This window comes from Macaca mulatta, chromosome 3, assembly GCF_049350105.2.
Source record: "Macaca mulatta isolate MMU2019108-1 chromosome 3, T2T-MMU8v2.0, whole genome shotgun sequence".
In the NCBI taxonomy this organism is placed as follows: Eukaryota; Metazoa; Chordata; class Mammalia; order Primates; family Cercopithecidae; genus Macaca; species Macaca mulatta.
In genome coordinates this window covers 38,080,566-38,103,074 of record NC_133408.1, presented here as the reverse complement: position 1 = coordinate 38,103,074, position 22,509 = coordinate 38,080,566, and the positions used below count along the sequence as shown (strand labels likewise).

General features: G+C 47.3%; 1 protein-coding gene across 4 annotated transcripts in view; it reads right to left on the bottom strand.

The window, feature by feature from the left end:
- SDK1 (sidekick cell adhesion molecule 1) overlaps nt 1–22,509 on the bottom strand; it is a 964,538-nt gene that overhangs the window by 167,376 nt on the left and 774,653 nt on the right. For all 4 annotated transcript variants that reach the window (XM_077996063.1, XM_028845525.2, XM_077996061.1 and 1 more), the window contains exons 21-22: nt 20,799–20,990; nt 18,452–18,573 (exon numbers count right to left, since the gene is read on the bottom strand). In XM_077996063.1, coding sequence (XP_077852189.1) covers nt 18,452–18,573; nt 20,799–20,990 — 314 coding nt within the window. The remainder of the gene's footprint in view (nt 1–18,451; nt 18,574–20,798; nt 20,991–22,509) is intronic.

Genomic DNA, 22,509 nt, shown 5'->3' with positions numbered 1-22,509 from the left:
GACCGCAGGATTATTGAAGGTGCTATTAGGGCCGATGACAGCTCTCCTGTGCATATGCGACTGACTATTCCGAAATAATGTCACTCATGTTCCTCTTATTATGAAAAAGAAATTCAACTACAGTCAGGGTTTACTATGTCCGAAATGCTGACAGATGCTTATCCAAAGGGCCACAGACAGGCCTCACATCCATCCATAATGAGGGAAGGAGGAGACAGAAGTAGTGATGAGAAACCCCCAGCCCCAGATCTTGAAGTGATGAGACAAAAGCATTTGGCTTTATGAACCTGTAGGACACGTGGCACACTAGAATTTCTCCCTTCAGAGGTAACAGGTAGCCAGGTGGACAGTGAAGTCAATCAAGGTTGGAAACTTCATTGGGCCTCAGGCGGCCCAATATGTCTGTGTTGGGCTATGTCTGTCCCGGATGGTGTGTGCGCGATGCCCCGTCCACCTGTTCACAGTGCTTCCCGGCACCATGCCTTCCTTCTATGCAGCAGGCCCTGTTCTGGGTGCCAAGAGGAGATCCGGCACTGCACAGACAAGGTCCCCGCTCTCACTGAGCTTGTGTTCCCAGGAGGACAAAGACGGTAACTACGTAATAAATAAATACAGGATGTTACTGTACCAAACAGAGCAACCTGAGAGGCCCTGGCCATACTGGAGCTGTCTGCTTCCTGACCCAGGTGAGCCCCTCACCTAGAGCCGGCCCAGGCTATCTTGCCATCTTTGTTTGCTGCAAGGTGGGGTGAGGCAGGAACAGGCCAACGCCTCTGCAAAGAGGGGCTGCCCCTGACCCTCTGCCCAGCTGGGTGAAGCCTGGGAGCCCAGTGTGCTGGGTGAGAAGTCTCCTTGCTGTTCCTAAAGTCAGTGTCTCCCGGGAAAAAGAGACAGGGACTGCTGGATTTGACATTTTCAAGCTATGGGAGTTCGCGGTTCTGCTTGAGTGCACTGTGAGTAGCATCAGCCTGACTCTTCACTGTCACTGTGGGTGTTCGAGCTCAGGCTGCCTCTTCCTGGGCTACAGATCCTTACAGTCACTGGGGATTTCGTAGACCTGGGTTCAATGACCACGGCGACCCCGACGGGGGTTTCAGTGTCCCCAGCCCCCGATTCTCAGCTCCTGTGTGGTGCTCATCCCGCCTGAGCCTGCCCTGCTGGCCTCTGCTTGGTTTCTCGGGTATTTTCTAGGACAGGGCCCTGCACACTCCACAGGCCTCCCTCTGGGGAAGGCGGTCTTTCCTCTGAAGCTCACAGTGTCTCAAGCAACCTTCTTGGATGCTAAACACTTGCCTTGACTTCATTATTTTTATTATTAGGAACTTAGGTTTATTAAATATCTAATATGTGCTGGTCCCATGCTAAAGCGTTAAATGAACTGCTGGTCTCCGAATTTTACGATGAAGAAACTGAGGCTTACAGAGGTCCCACAACCCATCCCAGTATGGTTGGCCCCCAGCCTCTGTTCTCCACCCTCTGCCAACTAGCCAGCTCCAGGGAGCGTCTCCTACACCCCTAACAACCATTGCCGGGAGGGTGGTTTGTTGCTAAGATGCCTAAAGTTCCTCTCTGGTGCTGGCTTTACCAGGTAACCTCGCCTTTCCCTGGCCTTGCCTGTGGCCACACAAATCCAAGCAGGTCCCAGCTGGCTCTGCCCTGCCACAGCCAGGCATGGTTCCAGATGGAATGCTGGCAGCATTAAAGATAGAGTGCGGGGATCTGAGTGTCTTATTCCAGGAGCCTCTGGAATTTCTAAGCCTTGACATTGCCTGATGTGCTGTAAACACTGTGGACTTTTGAAGAGAGGAAAGTAAATCACAGAAAAGACACGCATAGGAAAGTGGACACTTTACAGCTACATTTCAGGACAGGTCTCTACCAACATGTCCACACTGCCTATTTTTGAAAGGAAGGTCCTCATGATGACATGGAGCAGGGACCCCACTTAGGGACTGATGGGCCCCCAAACATGGAAATAAAGAAAAATCTTGAGTTCCTTCAAGGGAAATTCCAGGCACCTAACAAGCCCTGAGAAGTAAATGAGCAAGGCTGGGCGTGGTGGCTCACGCCTGGAATCCCAGCACTTTGGGAGGCCGAGGTGGGCGGATCACCTGAGATCAGAAGTTCGAGACAAGCCTGGCCAACATGGTGAAACCCTATCTCTACTAAAAATATAAAAAATTAGCCAGGTGTGGTGGCGGGCACCTGTAATCCCAGCTACTTGGGAGGCTGAGGCAGGAGAATTGCTTGAACCCAGGAGGCGGAGGTTGTAGTGAGCTGAGATTGCACCATTGCACTCTAGCCTGGGAGACAGAGCAAGCCTCTGTCTCAAAAAAAAAAAAAAAAAAAAAAAAAAAGTAAATTAGCAACTTGACAAACAAGAAGGTAAAAGTGGCTGAAAACAATAGCCAAGGAGGCTAGAGTCAGGACATGCTTGGTTCCCAATAGAAACTAAAGTGACATCTTACCATGTGTCCCTGAGTTGTTTTTCAGAAACCCGGACTCCCACCAAACGGGCTGGCTACACAGGTCCACTACACATAGACCTCAGATATGGGGGAGCTGAGGAAGACTTCAGATATGGGGGAGCTTAGGACGGAACTCTGACTTCTGCTGTTGGTTCTAAATTTCCTCCTAAAAGAATTCCTGTGAGCCTGGAGGAACTCACACCCTCAGGCCAGAGCTAATGTTCTTTTCTGCTGATCCAAAATGTTTAGACAAAGCTTCAACCCCTTAACTAATCACAGATCAGAAAAATCTTTGAATATACCTATAACTTGTGGGTTCCTGCTTCAAGATGTCCTTTTAGGTAAAACCAATATGTCGCCTCTGTGTCCTGATGCTTGACTCTGCCTGAAGCCTCTGCCTCTCTGCCTTTATAGATCCTTACTGTAAGCCATAGGACAGGTCAGGTCTTAGGCATGAGTGACCCGATTCTCCTGGCCTGGTGCCCTGAAAGAAATGCCTCACTTTCTCTCGCTGCAATCCCGATGTCAATGGTTTGGCTTTGCTGTGCCAGGAAGGTCCACAAGTCTGGTTCGATAACAATAAAGGAAACCTCCTCTGAGGTCCCGGTCCTTTGCTTCTCCCTCTGAGGCACAGCCATCTGCCATGAGGTCTTGGTATCTTGCTTCTTTCCTGAGTCTGTCTTTCCTACTCACTGAAGGCAGGTTCTCTTTGCACCTGCCTCAGAGGCCCCTGCGTCTAGCACAGCACTGGACCACAGCGAGTGTTAGCACATGGGGACGGGAGGGGCAAGTGGAGCAGAAGCAAGTTCTACAGAATGCCAATCCCATCCTGGAATTCCTGGGCAATCCATTTGGCTTTCAAACCCCTGGCTGGGCCAGGTGCGGTGGCTCACACCTGTAATACCAGCACTTTGGGAGGCTGAGGTGGTTGGATCATTTGAGGTCAGGAGTTCAAGACCAGCCTGGACAACATGGTAAAACCCCCTCTCTACTAAAAATACAAAAATTAGCCGGGTGTGGTGGCGCGTGCCTGTCATCCCAGCTACTCTACTCGGGAGGCTGAGGCAGGAGAATCGCTTGAACTTGCGAGGTGGAGGTTGCAGTGAGCTGAGATCACGTCACTGCACTCCAGCCTGGGCAACGGAGTGAGAGTCCATCTCAAAAAAAAAAAAAAAAAAAGCAAAAAATAAAAAAACACCCTGGCCCTTTAGGCAAAAAGGGGACTGTCCCCGGGTTGTATGGGCTTCAACTTCTGACAAGGGAAAGCAGATACACTCATCTGCTGAGACGACCTTTTCCCCAGGATTCACCTCTGGGAGAAGAGTATTGCTTTGGATCAAGGGCATGCCAGGGGAACAGAAAGCCCCATACATCCTGCAAGATGTCCTCGCAGGTGAGTGCCTCAGCAAACAGCAAAATGAAACACAGCCCGTGGCCTCCCATCCATCAGCCCGGGATCCGGTCCCTCGGCACAACGTGTGCTTAGGAGACAGACAGTGTTGCTTCACGCCCCCGACTTTACCGAGGCATGCGTCATTCCAAACGCTGTTGCTGTCGACGCCGCCGGCAGCCTCGGTGTCTCTAAGTGTCCTACCTGGGGACGCTGGGCGCCTGGCTGCTCCATCTCCACTACTCTTTAGTTACAGAGAGACCAGCACTAAACAGACTTGTGCTTTATTTTATTAGCCCATAACACTCTCTAAAACAGTTTCTTCTAAGAAAATGGCTACTATTATGCACAAATAAGCACTAAGTGGGACTTTTTTTTTTTTTTTTTTTTTTTTTTTTTTTTTTTTGCTTTCCATTTTCAGAATGAAAACAGTTTTAGCTGTACCTAAAGTGTTACCACTAGCATCTTCATTATGGAAAACTCTGCTCAGAGCAGGCTTTTGAGAAGACTAGACGTTATTTTGGCCATTAGAGCACAGTAAATGGCTGTGAATGGCAGGGGTTTACAGAGGTAACTGAGCAGACAAACAGGAGTGGCAAATGAAAACATATAACATTTGCATTCTCCCTTTTATGGTGCACCATAAAAACACGCAAAGGGATGTTTTGCTCACTCTACAGTCAAAGGTTACTAATTAAGCAAAGCATTACTGAGCCAGAAATACCTATAAAAGCTGCTGCTTTTTTTTTTCTTTCTTTTTTTTTTTTTTGCAACCCACATCTGAGCATCAACTTATTATAGGGCCTTTCAGTGGGTTCCTCCAATGATTAGGATCCTTCATTCCATAATTCACTGAAGATAACTCTAAGTAATAAAACCTGCTTGATGCACTTTTAAAAATAGCATCTAAAGGAAACTTTTCTGCAAAGAAGATACGATTGAAAAGTGGATCAAAGGAAAGAAACATGAACATTCTTCTGGCAGAGAGTGTTGTGGTGGGAGCCTTCGTCCCTGCCCCACTCTGCTGCTCTCTGCCTGGGCTCACGTTCACAGAGCCTCGAGACAGGGCTTGGCTGTCATCCTCTTCCTGGGCCCTCCACACCCAACCGATGGGTTCTGTTGTTCCTTCCTCAGTGTCCTCCTGGCGCCCAAGCAGACCTTTCTGACATCACCTCCCTGGCTTCTATGTGATTAATGGCTTTGCATCTAGACCATGCACTCTGGAGTCTTTCTCCTCCCCAAATTCCAGCCCAGGACCAGGCACAGACTAGGAGTCAACAACCGCTTCCCTGGTGAGAGGCTGTGAGAGGAGAACCTGGAGTCTCCCTGCAGCAGAGAAGGCCTGGGTTTGTCTTGCATCCCATTCAAAGGGGGTGAGGTGTAGGAGGTCCCAGAGGCCTCATCTATACTAGTTACAGCCTCAAGGGCCCCGCTGCCTGGAGTTTAGGACAGTTGGGCTTCATGGGTGCCTCTGGAGCCTGCCTGGACCAGGCAGCCCATGGGACATTCTCAGAGAAGTGGCTGGGGAACGAGGGCCAGCATCCTGGGAGGACCACGGGATAGGGGATGGGTGAGCACAGAGGGAGGCTGGGACAGGGCCACAGACGGCCTCAGGGGCTTGGCAGGTTTTCTCAGAGGAGGTGCGTTTGTAAAGTAGCTCACGCTTGACAGAAAGCAGATGTGTGTACATCTCCGAGAAGTCAATGTAGCACCATGTTCTAGTTCTCTCAATCACCCGCGAGACAGGCACTGTTATTTAGGCTTTACAGCTAAAGAACATGACCTAAAAGAGTTCCCTAAAGCCACACAGCTAGAAAGTGGTGGAGCTGGGATTCCGGGCCCTGTCGCTCTGATCCCAAAGCCTGTGCCGCTGTGTCTACACCCCCGAAGGTTTTGTTTTGCTCGCTGCATGTCATGGTGTCTTTCCTGGGGGATAAGTCAGAGATGATCTGTGGAATGTGATGAAGGCCAGGAAGGTGGCCCATGGACAGAAGCAGCATGGAGTTCCCCAAAAGAACGTGTGGCCAGAATTCCGGCAGTAAGGAGAAGAGGGGGCTGCAGAATTGTTCTTTCCCCGGACGGAGCTGTAAAGGTGTTGGGTGGTGATGTGGAAGGTTGGAGCGCATTCTGCCTGAGTCTGTAGAAGGCTGAACAGCGGCTCTTATCTACACTGGCCTGCCAGTAAAACACCCTCAGAAGGTGCTTAAAGAGATGCCTGCTCATTCATCATTGTTAAAAGCATACCCTGCTGTCGACAGGGCTCAGTGGCTCACGCCTGTAATCCCAGCACTTTGAGAGGCCGAAGTGGGCAGATCACCTGAAGTCAGGAGTTTGAGACCAGACTGGCCAACATGGAGAAACCCCATCTCTACCAAAAACACAAAAATTAGCCAGATGTGGTGGTACATGCCTATACTCCCAGCTACTCACAAAGCTGAGGATCATTTGAACCTGGGAGGTGGAGGTTACATTGAGCCCAGATCGTGACTCTGCACTCCAGTCTGGGTGACAGAGTAAGACTCCATCTCAAAAACAAAAACAAACAAACAAACAAACAAACAAACACACAAGAAAATGGCAAATGTGGAGAAATCTAAGCCAACACTCACTATGAGACAGGATGCCCCAATAAGGATCGTTGCCTTTGTGGATACAGAAAAGTGACACACAGTTGACGTGCCGGACATATAACAAGTATGACTTGACTGGACTTCAGGAAATTTTGAGTCCTGTACTTAAGTCCTGGAAGGAGGACAGTGCAGTCACGTTAGACTTTGATAGCTTAAGTTTATATGCAAAAATTTTAAGGGCAGCCATCATCCCCCCCTTCCCAGAGCAGGGTGTGAAAGAGTTCAGTCAGAGGTCAGGATCTGGGCAAAGAAGGCGTCCAAGCAGAAGGGTGTCCAAGCAGGGTGGCAGCCCACTTTGATCATGAGACTGGCCACATAGAGTGGAATTCAGCAAAAAAATAAATATACTGAGGATACTGGGAGCCAGAGAAGGGCTGGGACAGATGCAGAAAGGGGGAAGCTCACATAAACTAAGGGTTTTGTATTGTATTTGGAGGTGATGGTGTAAAATACTGCTTTTCAGAATATGTGGCTAGATACAGAAAACGAACTAGCTATAGACATACGTAATTTCCTAGCTGCGAGCAGTGATGTCCCAGGAGCAAGGAGCACATGACTGCCTGGATCTTGGTTTCTAAATCCCACTTTCCACTGCACTAACCCAAGGTTCCCTGCAGAAATGGCTGGGAAAGAAGAGAGAAAGAACAAGATGAGTTGAGATCATCTTGTGCCAGAAGATAAGGATGTGTTCAACGATTGATGGAGGCATCAAAAGAATACAGAAGCCAGCTGGAAGAGCTCCCCCGCAACCCCCAATGGGCCAAATGGAGGAAAGGTTCAGCATCAAAATTAGCAATAATAGCAATGGGTTAAAATCTGTTAACCAAAATAAAAAGTCATGCGTCCACACTGATGATAATTAATGAAAAAATGAATGAGAAGAAAGCTGTTGCTTTCAGGAATAGGTCAATTGATAAATGAAGAAGAAATGATTGAATTTTTAAAAAAAATCACTGGTGCCCTCATTGCCCTAATTAATTCCAGCAATAAATATTAATGGATGACAAACTGGTGGATGAGACTAGAAACAGAAATGAGGTTTTTAGAGAATCTCAAAGTATCTTCTCATAAAATACTGATTAACTGTAAAGCGGGTGGTGCGGAGGTGGGGGTAATTTTAGAGTGGAGAAATCTCAGTCAAGTGAGCAAAATTACTGGACTAACAACAGGACATGCCAAGGCCAGGTCAAACCCAAGAAGGTGTAGCAGGAGGCGCCCAGCATCACTTCCCCCACATTCTGGCCAAAAATGCATCGCCTCGGATGACTCCTAAAGACACTGGGATAAATCCAAATCAAGGGGAATCTAGGAAATAACCAGCCTGTAGTCTCCAAAATTTCAAGGTCACAGAAGTCAAGAAATAACTGAGATCACAGGAGACCACTGGGTGCAGCCCATGTCCTGAAGTGGAGCCTTTTGTTACCAAGGGCTTTTAGGGAAAACTGGCAAATCATGGATGGGGCCTTTGGGCGAAGGGGAGTTCTCTGTAGGATTCTTAAGGCTTGTCTGTAGTTTCTAAAACACTTTTTTTTTTTTTTTTTTTTTTGAGACGGAGTCTCACTGTCGCCCAGACTGGAGTGCAGTGGCTGGATCTCAGCTCACTGCAAGCTCCGCCTCCCGGGTTTACGCTATTCTCCTGCCTCAGCCTCCCGAGTAGCTGGGACTACAGGCGCCCGCCACCTCGCCCGGCTAGTTTTTTGTATTTTTTAGTGGAGATGGGGTTTCATCGTGTTAGCCAGGATGGTCTTGATCTCCTGACCTCGTGATCCGCCTGTCTCGGCCTCCCAAAGTGCTGGGATTACAGGCTTGAGCCACTGTGCCCGGCCTCTAAAACACTTTTGAAATCAAAGGAAAAGATTACCCTTCAAGGGAATTGGAAATTCCAGGTGAAATGTTTAACCATTGGCTGCAGGCTGTGAGCTGGCCCAGGAGTCAGGCAGCCCCAGGGATTCACCGGCACGTGGGCTCCACGCTATGGAGCTTCCCTGACCCGGACACTCAGAAACAGCCCAGGGGGGTGTATGCAACCAACACAGGCCTGGGGAAGGGGCAAGGGCACCAGGGGGAAGGCAGGAAGCTTTCCCCGTTCATTCTTCCCTAGGGCACTAAAACCTCTGAACTGCTGGAGAATAGCAGCCAGGGAGAGGCTGCCTGAGGGTATCCCACCTCCAAGGCCCAGCACAGAGGTCCCCTGAGGCAGGACCCTCAGTAGAGATGCAGATCTTTCATTTCGTGGAGATGCAGACCTGTCATTTCCAAGTCTCACAAATGGAAGAGTACTGCAGCCCCTGCCTCAGGGGTTCTGACGAACTGACTCGTGGGTCTGGGCGCCTCCCTTCCCACAAGGTGTGGCAGGATTGGGAGGCACTGAGAACCCTGTGCAGATGCTCATGAGGGCGTCACCTCCACCTGAGAGAGGGTCTCACCTCCGCCTGAGGGACCTCATCCTGCAGATGCCCATGAGGGTCTCACCTCTGCCTGAGGGACCTCATCGTGTAAATGCCCACAAGGGTCCTCCGCCTGAGGGCTAAGGAACACAAGCTCAATCCAATCTTTGTTTATGAAAACTGGTGAGAAAATAAACTATCGATCTTAAAACCTAAGCCAAACCAACAACCAGAAAAGGCCAGGTTCACTTACGAACATGGAAGCAACGATCTTAACCCCAAACAAAACAAACATCGTGACCAGATTTCTTCTGTCTCAGGAGCTCCGGGATGGTGAAACAGAAGGGCAGCATGAATCGCCTTACCAACAGATGAAATCAGAAAAACCATATGGGCAGCTCAATAGATGAAAAACTAGTCTGATGCAATTAAATTTATTTATGCTTTTAAAAAAATAATTTAAAAAACACCAACTCCTAGCAAACCAGGATTAGAAAAGAATCAACTTAACTCAATAGAGGCTGGATATTTTTTTTAAAAGCCTACATCAATGGTGTAAATGTCATACCTCATAAAATCTTAAAATAATGTCTTTAAAGTAATAAAACAAAGATTGTCTTCTATCACTGTCCCAATCCAATATGATAGAAGAGGTTTTAGCACTCCCAGTAAGATTACAAAATACTCAAATAAGAAGAAACAATAAAAGAGAAAGAAAGGATATAAAAAATTCTAAGGAAGAAACAAAAACTGTCACTATTAACAGATGATACGAATTCTTTACAGAAAATTACAGGAAAACTAGCCAACTAACAAGAGAATTCTCAAAGTTTCTGGCTGTAACACCAATACACCAGGCTGAGCAGCCACAGACTTCCCAGATTTGCAGGCTCCAATCCGGCTTCATGGCTTGGCTGTGTGACCCGGGCAGGTAACCCAACCCTCTCATGTCTCATCTGTGACATGGGGTCATAACAGCCACCAGAGAGCCATTATGAGAATTAAACATGTTCATAGTTATGAAAGCACTTAGAACACAGAAGAGTTTATTAAAGAAACAAAAATATTTAAAAATCAATTGTGTTCCTCTATGCCAACAACACAGGCAGAAAATGTCATTTAAAATAGGCACACGTCAGATCACGAGGTCAGGAGATCGAGACCACCCTGGCTAACATGGTGAAACCCCGTCTCTACTAAAAATACAAAAATTAGCTGGGCGCAGTGGCAGGTGCCTGTAGTCCCAGCTACACAGGAGGCTGAGGCAGGAGAATGGTGTGAACCCGGAAGGCAGAGCTTGCAGTGAGTGGAGATCGTGCCACTGCACTCCAGCCTGGGCGACAGAGCGAGACTCCGCCTCAAAAAAAAAAAAAAAAAAAAAAATAGGCACACGTGAGTTAATCCTCATGACAACCTCACAGATAGGACTATTGACCCCATTCTCCAGAAAGATATTTGGCCTCACAAAGAAGAAGCACGTCTAAAGAGCTAGGAAATACGAGTGTTAAAAAGGAGGGGGGAACCAGGAACCAGGTCTGTCTGATTCAAAGCCCATATTCTTCACATTACAGTTTTTGAGGTATACTGGTCACCCCTCATTTTTCTGCCTGAGAGCAGGTGAAGACAGGATTAGAGAACCCAGTGCTTTGCCAAGAAGAAAGCAGCTGAGAAAAGTAGATTTAAACAAGTGAAAAGAGGTAGCATGTTCCTGGACAGAAAAATTCAACACCATCAGACGTCCACAAGAGTGGCCAAGAAAGTCCTAAGAAAGTCAAGCAGTGCGTGTGTGTGTGTGTGTGTGTGTGTGTGCATGCACACTGGTTATGGGGAAGGAGGCCTCATCAGATATTAAAGCATGGTTTAAAACCTCTCTAAGGAAACAATGTGGAATTAGTGCATGAATAACCGGGCTAATAGAAAAGAATGAAAAGTTCAGATACAGACCTAAGTGCATACAGGAATTTAATGTTACAAATCAGGAAAAAGAAAAAAGGTCATTTTAATAAATGGCACTGAAGCAATTACATAGCTATTTGCAAAATGATGAAAATGGATTCATACCTCACTCCACATACAGGAACCAGTTCCGAATGGATGGAGTTCTAAATGTAAAAATGAAACCAGAAAATTGGTAGCAGAAAAGTGGTTGGGTTCCTTTAGAACCTGAAAGTGGGGAAAGCCTTTCTGCCTATGACTCAAAAACCAGAGGCATGCAAGAAAGAAGTCATAAATTAGACTTCAATTTTTTAATTTTTTTTTCATGACCAAAAATATAGACATGTTGCTGCTGGGAATGCAGCAACCTGCAGATGAGGAATTTGGCAATGTCTGGGAAGTTTACATGTGCATTTGCCTTGTGATCCAGCCAACCATGCCTGGGAATCTACCCCAAAGATAAGGTGGCAAAAATACAAAATGACTATGCAAAAGGCTGAAAACAAGCTTGAGGCTGAATGAGGTCCTCTGGAGATGCCCACACCTTAATTTCTGGAACCCATGAGTACACTGCCTTACATGGAGGAGAGGCTCCACAGATGTGATGACGGGTAAGAGCCTTAAATCAGGGAGCTTGTCCAGGTGAATACAAGGTAATCACGAGTCCTTAAAAGTGAAAGTGAGAGGCTGAAGAGTGAGCCAGAGAGATGAGAAGGAAGGAGGAGGAAAAAGCCAGAGTCTGAGAGGACTCGACCTGCCCCGGCTGCTCTGAAGATGAAGGAAGGGGACCCCGAGCCACAGACCGTGGTGACCTCCAGGAGCCAGGAATGACCACGGCTGACAGCAGAGTATGGGGACCTCAGTCCTACAACTGCAAGGACTGAATTCTGCCTCAACCTGAATGAGCCTGGAAGCTGACTCATCCCCAGAGCTTCTGGAAGAAACATGGCCCTGCAGCCTCCCTGACTTTAGCCAGTGAGACCCATGCTGGACCTCTGACCTGCAGAACTAGAAGATGACACATTTATGTTGTATCAGCCACTCAGTTTTGGTGATTTGTAATGGCAGTGATATAAAACTAATATACAACCCAATGCCTGTCAGCAGAGGACTAGCTACATAAACAAGCCCCACCTCATGCACACCAGGCAGACCTGAGCAGGTGTGAGAAGAAAGGACAATTGCACACATGATACCCAGGGGTGTTCAGGGTACACTGTCACAGGAAGACAGCAAGGCGCAATATGCTACCTTCTGCGGAAGACAGAGGAAGTACACAAATACGGAGAGTTAAGTTGCCAAAAAAAAAGGATAAGCCAAAAGTTTAATAAATAAGGTTATCTATGCGGCAGACAGGCAACAGGGTAAGGGGACAAAAGAATGGAAACTTCTCTGAACATCACTTTTTAAATAGTTTTGACTTTGAGATCATGTAAATGAGTTATATCCTCAAAAATAAATTTAAAATCCTCCAACAATTTTTAAAAATGTAAAATGAGCTAGGTGTGGTGGCTTGCACCTGTAATCCCAGCACTCTGGGAGGCTGAGGCCGGTGGATCACTTGAGGCCAGGAGTTCAAGACCAGCCTGGCCAACATGGTGAAACCCCATCTCTAATAAAAATACAAAAATTAGCCAGGTGTGGTGGCGGGCACCTGTAATCCCAGCTACTCAGTAGGCTGAGGCAGGAGAATAGCTTGAACACGGGAGGTGGGGGTTGCAGTGAGCTGAGATTGCACCACTCAGCTGTACTCCAGCCTGGGTGACAGAGCGAGATTCCGTCTCTAAATAAATAAATAAATAAAATAAATAAAATGTAAAGTGATTTTTAAACAAAGTCAGTGCTAAAAATTGAAGCAAAAGAACAAAACAAGTCCTGAAATGAATGAACTTAAATCCATATCAAGATAACCACAGTGAGAAAAGAACAGTGTGGCTTTAGAACAGTATTGTAACTGTACTTGTATACTGTAAGTATAAACTAAATACATTATAAACAATATAAACTGTAGGTATAAACTGAATATATTATACTTCCACAGTATAACATATTCTAAGGACAAATACTTAAATTTCATTCAGTAGTCTCTGTTAGTCATACCACTGAGATTACAATTTTGAAACTCCTAATACAGTAGTATCTGTCTTTTCACATAAACTTTTCATATAAGTAAGATACACAGGCAAATTCACAGACCACAGGTATATGCAATTTTGAACCTCTTAATACAACAGGAGGATAAAGAAGATTATCGAGTCAAGAGTCCTAAAAAGCACAGTCTTAGCGTAAGGGAAAATATAGTTAAAATATGTATTTAGGCCGAGCACGGTGGCTCACGCTGGTAATCCCAGCACTTTGGGAGGCTGAGGCAGGTGGATCACCTGATGTCAGGTGTTCGAGATCAGCCTGGCCGAACATGGTAAAACCCCATCTCTACTAAAAATACAAAAATTAGATGGGCGTGGCGGTGGGCACCTGTAATCCCAGCTACTCAGGAGGCTGAGGCAGGAGAATAGCTTGAACCTGGGAGGTGGAGGTTACAGTAAGCTGGGATAGTACCACTGCACTCCAGCCTGGGCAACAGAACAAGACTCCATCTCAAATAAATAAAATAAAATAAAATAAAATAAAATAGAATAGAATAAAATAAAATATATAATTAAGTTAACATAACATAACATAACATAACATATACATTTAAGGTCAGTAACCTGAAGTTTCACTGGAAATGTCAGTATGAATTCATGATGCTTCAGAAAAGATGTTCTCTGTCTACTGGGAAGGTGTCGAAGCAGTGACCACCTGGGAGCGATAAGCATCCACCTTGGTGCTCTCGTTATGGTCTTTAAATAGCATTTGACACTTAAGAAACCAAGGCCCGGCAGGCGCGGCTCCATCTCAGCGTGAGGCAGGAAGTCATCAAAGAGTGCAGCCTCAGGCTGGAGCCCCAGGATACGAAAGCCTCCCAAGGCCAAAGACGGGCCAATTCTAGGTTCAAAAAGAATAATGACTGCAGGTGACTGAAACCCACTGAACAGGTAAGAATCTGTGCTTTCATGATGATACTCAGCAAAAGAGATCACAAGACAGAAAAAGAAAGAAAAATCTATTTAACATTGGAAGTAACCAGGGGACCAATTCCTCACCCTGAAAATTGGTAATTAAGGGAAAAGAATTAAGCATTTATTCTGCCTTCCTATATTTGAAGGTAACTAAATAGTCTGAGGGATGAGGGGAGATGCTTCTTTTCAGAGTTCCAACAGCTAAATGAGGGAAGATTGATAGAAGTAGAAAATTATCATCTTGAATATCCTAAGAACATAATTAATTCAGGCAAAGATCATGGATGGATGAGACCATTAGATAAAAAGCTGATGGAGAAATTCACAAGGTAGGGATCAGGCTGCTATGCTCTGCCACCCAAATTAGCATCCCTAAGTGGGGCAACTAGATCTACATGCCTCCAACCTGCTGCAGTAACTGGGAAGCAGTCTTAGGGAGGGAGGGAGAGAGGAAGAGAGGGAAGAAGAAAGGAAGGAAGGGAGGGAGAGAGGAAGGGAGGGAGGAAAGAAGGGAGGGAGGGAGAGAGGAAGTAAAGAAGGGAGGGAGGGAGGAAGTAGAGGGAGGGAGGATGTAAAAAAGGGAGGGAATGTGGAGTAAGGAAGGAGAGAAGCAGGGGGAGGGAGGAAAGAAGGGAGGGATGGAGGAAGGAAGGAAAGAAGGGAGGGAGGGAGGAAAGGAGGGAGGGAGGGAGGCAGAAAGGAAAGAAGGGAGGGAGGGACAAAGGGAGGGGTGAAGGGAGGAAGGGAGGGAGGGAGAGAGGGAAGGAAGGAGGGAAGGAAGGAGGGAAGGAGGGAGGGAGGGAAGGAGGGAAGGAGGGAGGGAGGGAGGAGTGGAAATGGAATCTACCAGTCCTTTGCAATGAAATTCCAGTTTACAGGGCAAATGGGGGTAGAGGAACAGGTCAAGTGACCCCATAAGGATGTAACCAGGTGCATCTCCAATGCAGATGTCCCATGGGATGACTGGCTGGGTTTTCTCAATGAGGTAACTGCATGCGGGGAAAGGGTGGGGGATTCCGCTAGATTAAGGGAGCTGTAACCTATAGCGACAGGAAGCAGACGAGTGGTTGTGGGGATGGGGAGGGTTGGTAGGGAGGGATACTGGGGGCTGCAAGGACACCTTTGAGGGTGAGGAACGTGTTCATTATCTCGACTGTGGTCACAGCTTCCCAGGTGTGTGTATATGTATAAGTCACAAGTGTCAAACTGGCCACCTTAAATATATGCAGTTTACTGTATGTCAATTACAATATGTCAATAAAGCTGTTTACGGTGTTTTTTTTTCTATGATTTGAGAAACATGACAACAAAATGAATAGTGTGAACCTTATGTGAATCCTACTTTTATCAAAACCACTGTAAAGAGGTGTTTTGGAAAATTTGGGGAAATCTGAGTGTGAACTGATGATTAGATGATATTAAAATGTTCAAATTGCCAGGCGTGGTGGCTCATGCCTATAATCCCAGCACTCTGGGAGGCTGAGGCTGACAGATCATCTGAATTCAGGAGTTCAAGACCAGTCGGGGCAACATGGCAAAACCCTGTCTCTACCAAAACCATAAAAAGTTGGTGGTGGCGCACGCCTGTGGTCCTAGCTACTCAGGAGGCTGAGATGGGAGGATTGCCTGAGCCCGGGAGGCAGAGGTTGTAGTGAGCTGAGATCGCACCACTTCACTCCTGCCTGGGTGACAGAGTGAGATCCTATCTCAAAAAAACAATAACAATAATTTTATCAGGTGTGACAGTGGTATGAGAGAAGATACCCATATTTTCATGTAAATTTTTTTTTTTTTTTTTTTTTTTTTTTTGAGACAGAGAGTCTTGCTTTGTCATCCAGGCTGGAGTACAGTGGCGTGATCTTGGCTCACTGCTACCTCTACCTCCTGGGTTCAAGCGATTCTCCTGCCTCAGCCTCCTGAGTAGGTGGGATTACAGACGTGTGCCACCACGCCCGGCTAATTTTTGCATCTTTAGTAGAGATGGGGTTTCACATGTTGGCCAGGCTGGCCTCAAACTCTCAACCTCAAGTGATCCACTGCCTTCGTCTCCTAAAGTGCTGCATGACAGGTGTGGGCCTGGCCAAACTTCCAAACTTTTCACTGAAGTAAGACACACAGGCAAGCTCACAGACCACTGGTGTATACACAAAATAAGCACACACATCTAGCCCTGATACAGATTAAAAGACAGCATTCCTGCCATTCCAGACACCCTCTCCTCAGGTGGACCCCTCCCAATCACCGTCACCCCCATGGTAAGTAACCACAGGGGTCCCAGGAAAACCCAAATTCCAGCACTGAAGAGTACTTCTTCCTGTTCTGGAACATTCTATAAATGGAATCACACAGTATATGCTCCAAGTAGGGGTCTGGTTTTTCTTTTGCTAAACATTATGCCTGTGAAATTCATCCATATTGGCATGTGAACAGGTATTTTAGACACACGTGTGACACGTATGGGGGCAAAGTGACATGTGGTCTGAAATATGCTTCAAAATACGCCAATAAAAAAGCAGGGGTGGATGGATGTGGCGAAATCTTGAGGATCACTGACTTTCACTGATGGGTACCAGGGGGCTCACTCTACTATTCTCCTTCCTTTTGCATATATTTAAGATGTTTTACATTAAAAATGTAAAACCTCTTTAGATGTCAGGTGCGGTGACTCATGCCTGCAATCCCAGCACTTTGGGAGGCCAAGGCAGGCAGATCACGAGGTCAGGAGATTGAGACCAGCCTGGCTAACACGGTGAAACCCCGTCTCTACTAAAATACAAAAACTTAGCCGGGCATGGTGGTGGGCACCTGTAGTCCCAGCTACTCGGGAGGCTGAGGCAGGGTAACTGCCTGAACCTGGGAGGCGGAGGTTGCAGTGAGCCGAGATGGCGCCACTGCACTCCAGCCTGGCGACAGAGCAAGACTCTATCTCAAAAATAAATAAACAAACAAACAGGCTGTATGACATAAAGCCAGGATGCTGTGGCCGAGAAACTGTGCCGAGGGTCCCCACATCACTCCACGTGTTTCCCTCCCAGGTGAGCTGAAACACCACACTCCCAGACTCTCCTGCGGCAACACTGGGCCACGTGACCAACTTCTGGGCAACGGAACATGGGCAAAAGGAGCGTCGTCCACTCCCAGGCCTGCCTGGATGCACAAATGAGCTCTTGTATGTTGAGCCCTGAAGACGCTGGCATTTCTGTCGCTGTGGCCCGCCCAGCCCTAGCATAACACCACATTCTAAAGCCCTCAATGAGCGCTGCTTCCTGGCCTCAGCTACGTGGCATTGTCAGACACCGAAGACCACAGCACGTGCTCCTGTGGGCCTAAAAGTATTGCCTTCTGCTGATGGATTTTAATCACTAGACTTGGTTTTCATGAGACATGATGATTCTTGTCCTATAGTTAATCTTAAGGGTTTTAAGGTTGCTTTCACCAATTGAGTCTTCCTTGGCTGAGGACTGATTTTCTTAATTTGATGTGAGGTAGGGCTCTACTGCTATTTTTGCTAAGTAAATAATTGTTCCAGCCCCATTTGTGGGTCAGTCCCATCCAGATGGTTTGCGCCTTCAGGATCCTCCTTAGATTTTCAGAAATGTTTGCTTAATGAAACTTTTGAAGAGGTAGATAGGATTTGTTCCCTAATTTATGGCCAATTTCCAGGAGTGGATCGTCTTGCAATATAGTACAAGTACAGTCATGAAAACCACAAGGATTTTACTACAGATAATAACTATTTTGAAACTTTACTACTCCTCATAATTGGGCCCTTTATCTTTTTCCTCCTGCTTTTGTTGGAACATGGAACTGGCAGATTGCATGGTTTCACCAGTGCCAGCGTGATCCTATTCAAGCCCGGCGCTGTCCTGGACCTCTGCGTGCTGCAGCACTTGCACAGCTGGAGTCAGACCAGAAGTCTCTCGGGGGAGTCCATTCTCTCAGGTCCTGTGGAACCCACCCCTCACTCTCCCCAGACTCACTCCCTGCCACCCCAGGGCTTGCTCCCCTCCCTCCAGCACCCGCCCTCCTTGCTGTCCCTCAAATATAACAGCTTTCCCACAGCTGGAGGTCTTTCTTCCCCAGACGGCACTTTTCTCCTCGACAGCAGAAACTCAGCCAGCTTTGTCTACTGCAATAGCCCCCATACCCAGAATAGTGCCTGCAGATAGAACAATCGTCTCTAAAAATATTGTTGAGTGAATGCATAGCTAATGACACACAAGCTGTACCAAGCAATTAATCCTATTAGTATATTTAGTAGCTAATTGTGATACAGAATTTTTAAAAACTCAATCATCAACTCTATCCAATTTTGGGTACCTATTTTGAATCACAACTTTCATTTTAACCCTTGTTATTCTTGTCTCATCACCTGGTAGGACCCCAGCCTGACATCTTGTTCTTTGTCTTCCAACATTCTGCCCTGCTATCTGGGCTATCTCCAGCCCCTGCTTCTCCCACTCCAAGCATGCCCATCTCCCCCGCACCCCCATGCCATCATCTGCAGGGGCGCCACTCACTCACAGGCCCCAACATTGCTCTTTGGAAATGCCGGCTCCCGGTCTAACGACACACGTACCTGCCCCTCGACAATCCACCTGGAGATGGACGTTTTCCCGTCATAGCCTGGCCGGAACTGAAGGGTGGCGGAGCGAGGGCTGATGTTGGAAATGACCAGGTTGGATGGGGCACCAGGAAGGTCTAGAGAGGAACCAGGGAGGAAAGGGAGAGATTTAAAGTCCGTCACAGCTTAGGAAAGGTATCAAATGTGTCAGCTTCAAAAGTAAACAGTTTCGACACCATTCAACACCAAAAAAGGATTTGTTCTCAAAAGCATGAAGGTGAGAAGCAGCACAGCTTCCCCAGAGGCATGATGAGTACATGGTTTTTGCTTTAATAGGCTGACCCGGTGGACTTCAGGAGACACACCGCGAACACAGCCTCCTTGATGAGAAACTCTGAAGGGATGTGTCATGCCTTACACATCTCCGTACTTTGTAGGTAATTAACAGATGATGGCTGAATGAGGAAAGGATGAATGAATGTAATCCTTCCTGGCTCCTGAAACCACACAAAGAACGAATGGCCGTACTTCCTTTCATAATTACCGCGGCCTCAGAGGGGTGGAGGGAAGAGTGCACAAGCCCAGGGTTGCTCCCAGGTAGCGTGGCACCTGCTCAGGATCAGGTCTTGAGCCTTAGGCTTCTTGGGTCTGGTTTCCAAGACGACCACATTCTCGTGCAAGGGCAGAACTCTCCTCGCTCTGCCTGTGTTCAGTTGCTTGGGTAACTGGATAAGGTGGAAGGTGGGTTCTGAATGAGCCTCCCGTTGAGGGTGCCCGTGGCTCAAGCCTACTCCTACATGAGAGACCCTTCAGTTGCTGCTCCCCAAAGAGCACCTCCCACTCGGAACTGTAGCACTATGAGTTCAAAGTGAGAGCTTTTAGATTACTGTGCCATGCAAAATACTCTAGAGAAAGATAAGGGGCTAAAAAGCGGGGGGAAAAAAAAGAAAAGAAAAATGCAAGACTAGTGCAGCTTTCAGACCACACTGTCTCTGAGGAATGCTTTCCTCATTTGCTGTTGCTTGGGGTGTTTGAAACCAGGTCTTGCACAGGGACAATGAAACTATTTTGGTGATCGATTCAGTATTGGCGGGGGCAGGGTCTGTAGGATCTCAAGGGTCCTTCCCACATCTAGTTTTTAATGAATTTGAAATAGAAAATGTTTAAATCGAAGGACAAGTGGGCTCTTTCCTTTCTATTTCTCAGCGCTCCGGATTTTTAAATGGTTCTTCAATCATTAATGGTGATAAACTTCAAGCACAGTAAACAGAACACAGAGTCCCCAAAGCAGTCCTCTCCATCTGATTTGCCTCCAGCCACTACCCAGGATGAGTGGGCAAGGCTTTAGGACCCCTCTCCAGCTACAAGCATTCAGCCTTGGCAATGAAGGAATGGCAACTCCAGCGCCTCCCTGCACCTTGGTTATCAGGGGTTTGGCCAAAGCAGCCAGGCCTCAGTTTCCCTTCTAACACTCCACTCTGTGGCTCCAGACGTAGTGTGGATCACAGTGTTTCTGGAAGCACAGCCTTCCGGAGGTCAGCTAACCCATTTCCCTGCCCTGGATGAACAATGTCCAAGACATCTCAGGAAAACCCTGGCAACTTGCACACAGATGTGCTTCCAGTGTTAACCTTGGTCGCTGTATATACCCATTTTTAACCAATTAAACCACACGCCATCATCGCTGATATGGTTTGACTGTGTCCCCGCTCAAATATCATCTTGAAATGTAACTCCCACAATTCCCACGTGTCACGAGAGGAACCCGGTGGGAGGTAATCAAATCATGGGGGCCTGTGCTGTTCTCGCGATACTGAATAAGTCTCACAAGATCTGTGGGTTTTAGAAACAGGAGTTTCCCTGTACGGGCTCTCTCTTTGCCTGCTGCCATCCATGTAATACATGACTTGCTCCCCCTTGCCTTCTGCCATGATTGTGAGGCCTCCCCGACCATGTGGAACTGTCAGTCCATTAAATCTCTTTCTTTTGTAAATGGTCGAGTCTCAGGTACGTCTTTATCAGCAGCATGAAAAAGGGACTAATAGAATCATCGCTACTGTTTTGAAAGTATTCACGATATTTTAGATATGCATTGGGAACTGGCTTTAAACACTTTCAACGTGTGTTCTGAGGCCAAAGCAGGAGGAGAAGACAGAAGGGATGTGAGGCCACGGTGGAATGCTCTGGAGAATGAGGCTGAAGTGGGGTCAGCACCCATTTACCCTCCAGCATCTTGGCAGGAGGCTACTCCTCCTTTTCAAGGCACTTAGTGGCTTCCACATAAAAGTGTCAATCAACTTCTAGCCTCAGGAATCTCCAAGAGAGAGGCAACAGCAGGAGGACCGCACACGATTTTACTGACCTGGGGGCACTCCAGAGGAGATGGTGGAAGAAGTCACCAGGCCAGCACCCACGGCAGTCACAGCAGCCACATCGATGGTGTAGGTGGTGAGAGATGAAAGGCCTTGGATCTTGTACTCATGAGTCGTGCTGTTCAGGGTGTGCGTGAGACGAGAGTCGTTCCTGCCGTACACCTCCCAAGAGATCTGGTAGCCTAGAAAGCAACAGGACCAGATCAGCAATGGTCTCCTGAAGGCCAAGGGCTCACCTGGATTCCATAGCACCATCTTTGCAGGCTTGGAGCTATGGAGAGCTTGGCTGGATGTACTGAAGGTGCCTCAGAGCCACTGTGCTACTGACATGCGACACAGGTCAAGGCTCCTTCCTCTGTGCGCCCACTGTGATCTCACAAACCTGCTTATGGGAGTGACGGTCCCACCACAGGGAACCATCCCTCCCTACCAGGGTGAGTTGCACAAGGATGGGGCCTATTGGATGCTCTGGTAAGCTCAGCACCAGGTGCATGAACTGAAAAATGACGACAGCTGCCAGCCTGCTGTGCTCAATTCAACCTTCTCTTGTCAAATTATGAATGCATTTCACCAATAATTCCACTAAAAAGTTTTATGTATGTATGTATCTATCTATTTATTTATTTTTTAGTCTGCTGCCCAGGCGGAAGTGCAATGGTGCAATCATAGCTCACTGCAGCCTCAACCTCCTGGGCTCAATCCATCCTCCCACCTCAGCCTCCTGAGTAGCTGGGACCACAGGCGTGCACCACCATGCCTGGCTAATCTTTTGTACTTTTTGTAGAGATGGGGTTTCCCCCTGTTGCCCAGGCTGGTCTGGAACTCCTAGGCTCAAGAGACCCTCCCGCCTCGGCCTCCCTCAGTGTTGGGATTACAGCCATGGTACCCAGCCAATCGTTTCATTTTTGAAAGCTGGTATTTTTATTACACAGAACCTTAAATCAATGGCTTGCTCTTGTGTTGCAACGAATTCATGGAAACACTTCTACTTTTTCCTTTACGAAATGATTGCTAGATCACTCTTCCATTTTGCAAAGCGCTTTGCGTGGAAAAGTTTCTTTTCGCCTGAGTGTGTGTTTTTCTTCTAGCTCTGCCTCTCCCCTTTTCAAATATCCTGTTTTCTAATACATTTGATTTCCCCCTATACTCTCTTCAGTCCAGTGGGGCCTCACAATCAAAATTTATTCCACCTGGGATTCCACTGTGACTTGGGTCTTAGAGAAAAAAACCCGTGGGGCGTGGTGGCTCATGCCTGTAATCCCAGCACTTTGGGAGGCCAAGCTGGGGGGATCACCTGAGGTCAGCAGTTGGAGACCAGCCTGGCCAACATGTGAAACCCCGTCTCTATTAAAATACAAAAATTAGCCGTGCATGTTGGCGGGCGCCTGTAATCCCAGCTACTCAGGAGGCTGAGGCATGGGAATCGCTGGAACCCTGGAGGTGGAGGTTGCAGTGAGCCGAGATTGTGCCACTGCACTCCAGCCTGGCCACAGAGCGAGACTTTGTCTTAAAAAAAAAAAAAAAAAAGGAGAAAAAAGATCCAACTGGTTCCTGAATCAATCAATTCCCATGGAGGGGAGTTTATGTGACCAGAGAACACTTAAAAGTGTCTTTTAAAGAGGGAGACAGTGGTAGAAAGAGCTCATAGGTCCACACGCAAAAGAAAACAGCTGAAAACACTTGCTCTTCCCTATTTTTAGT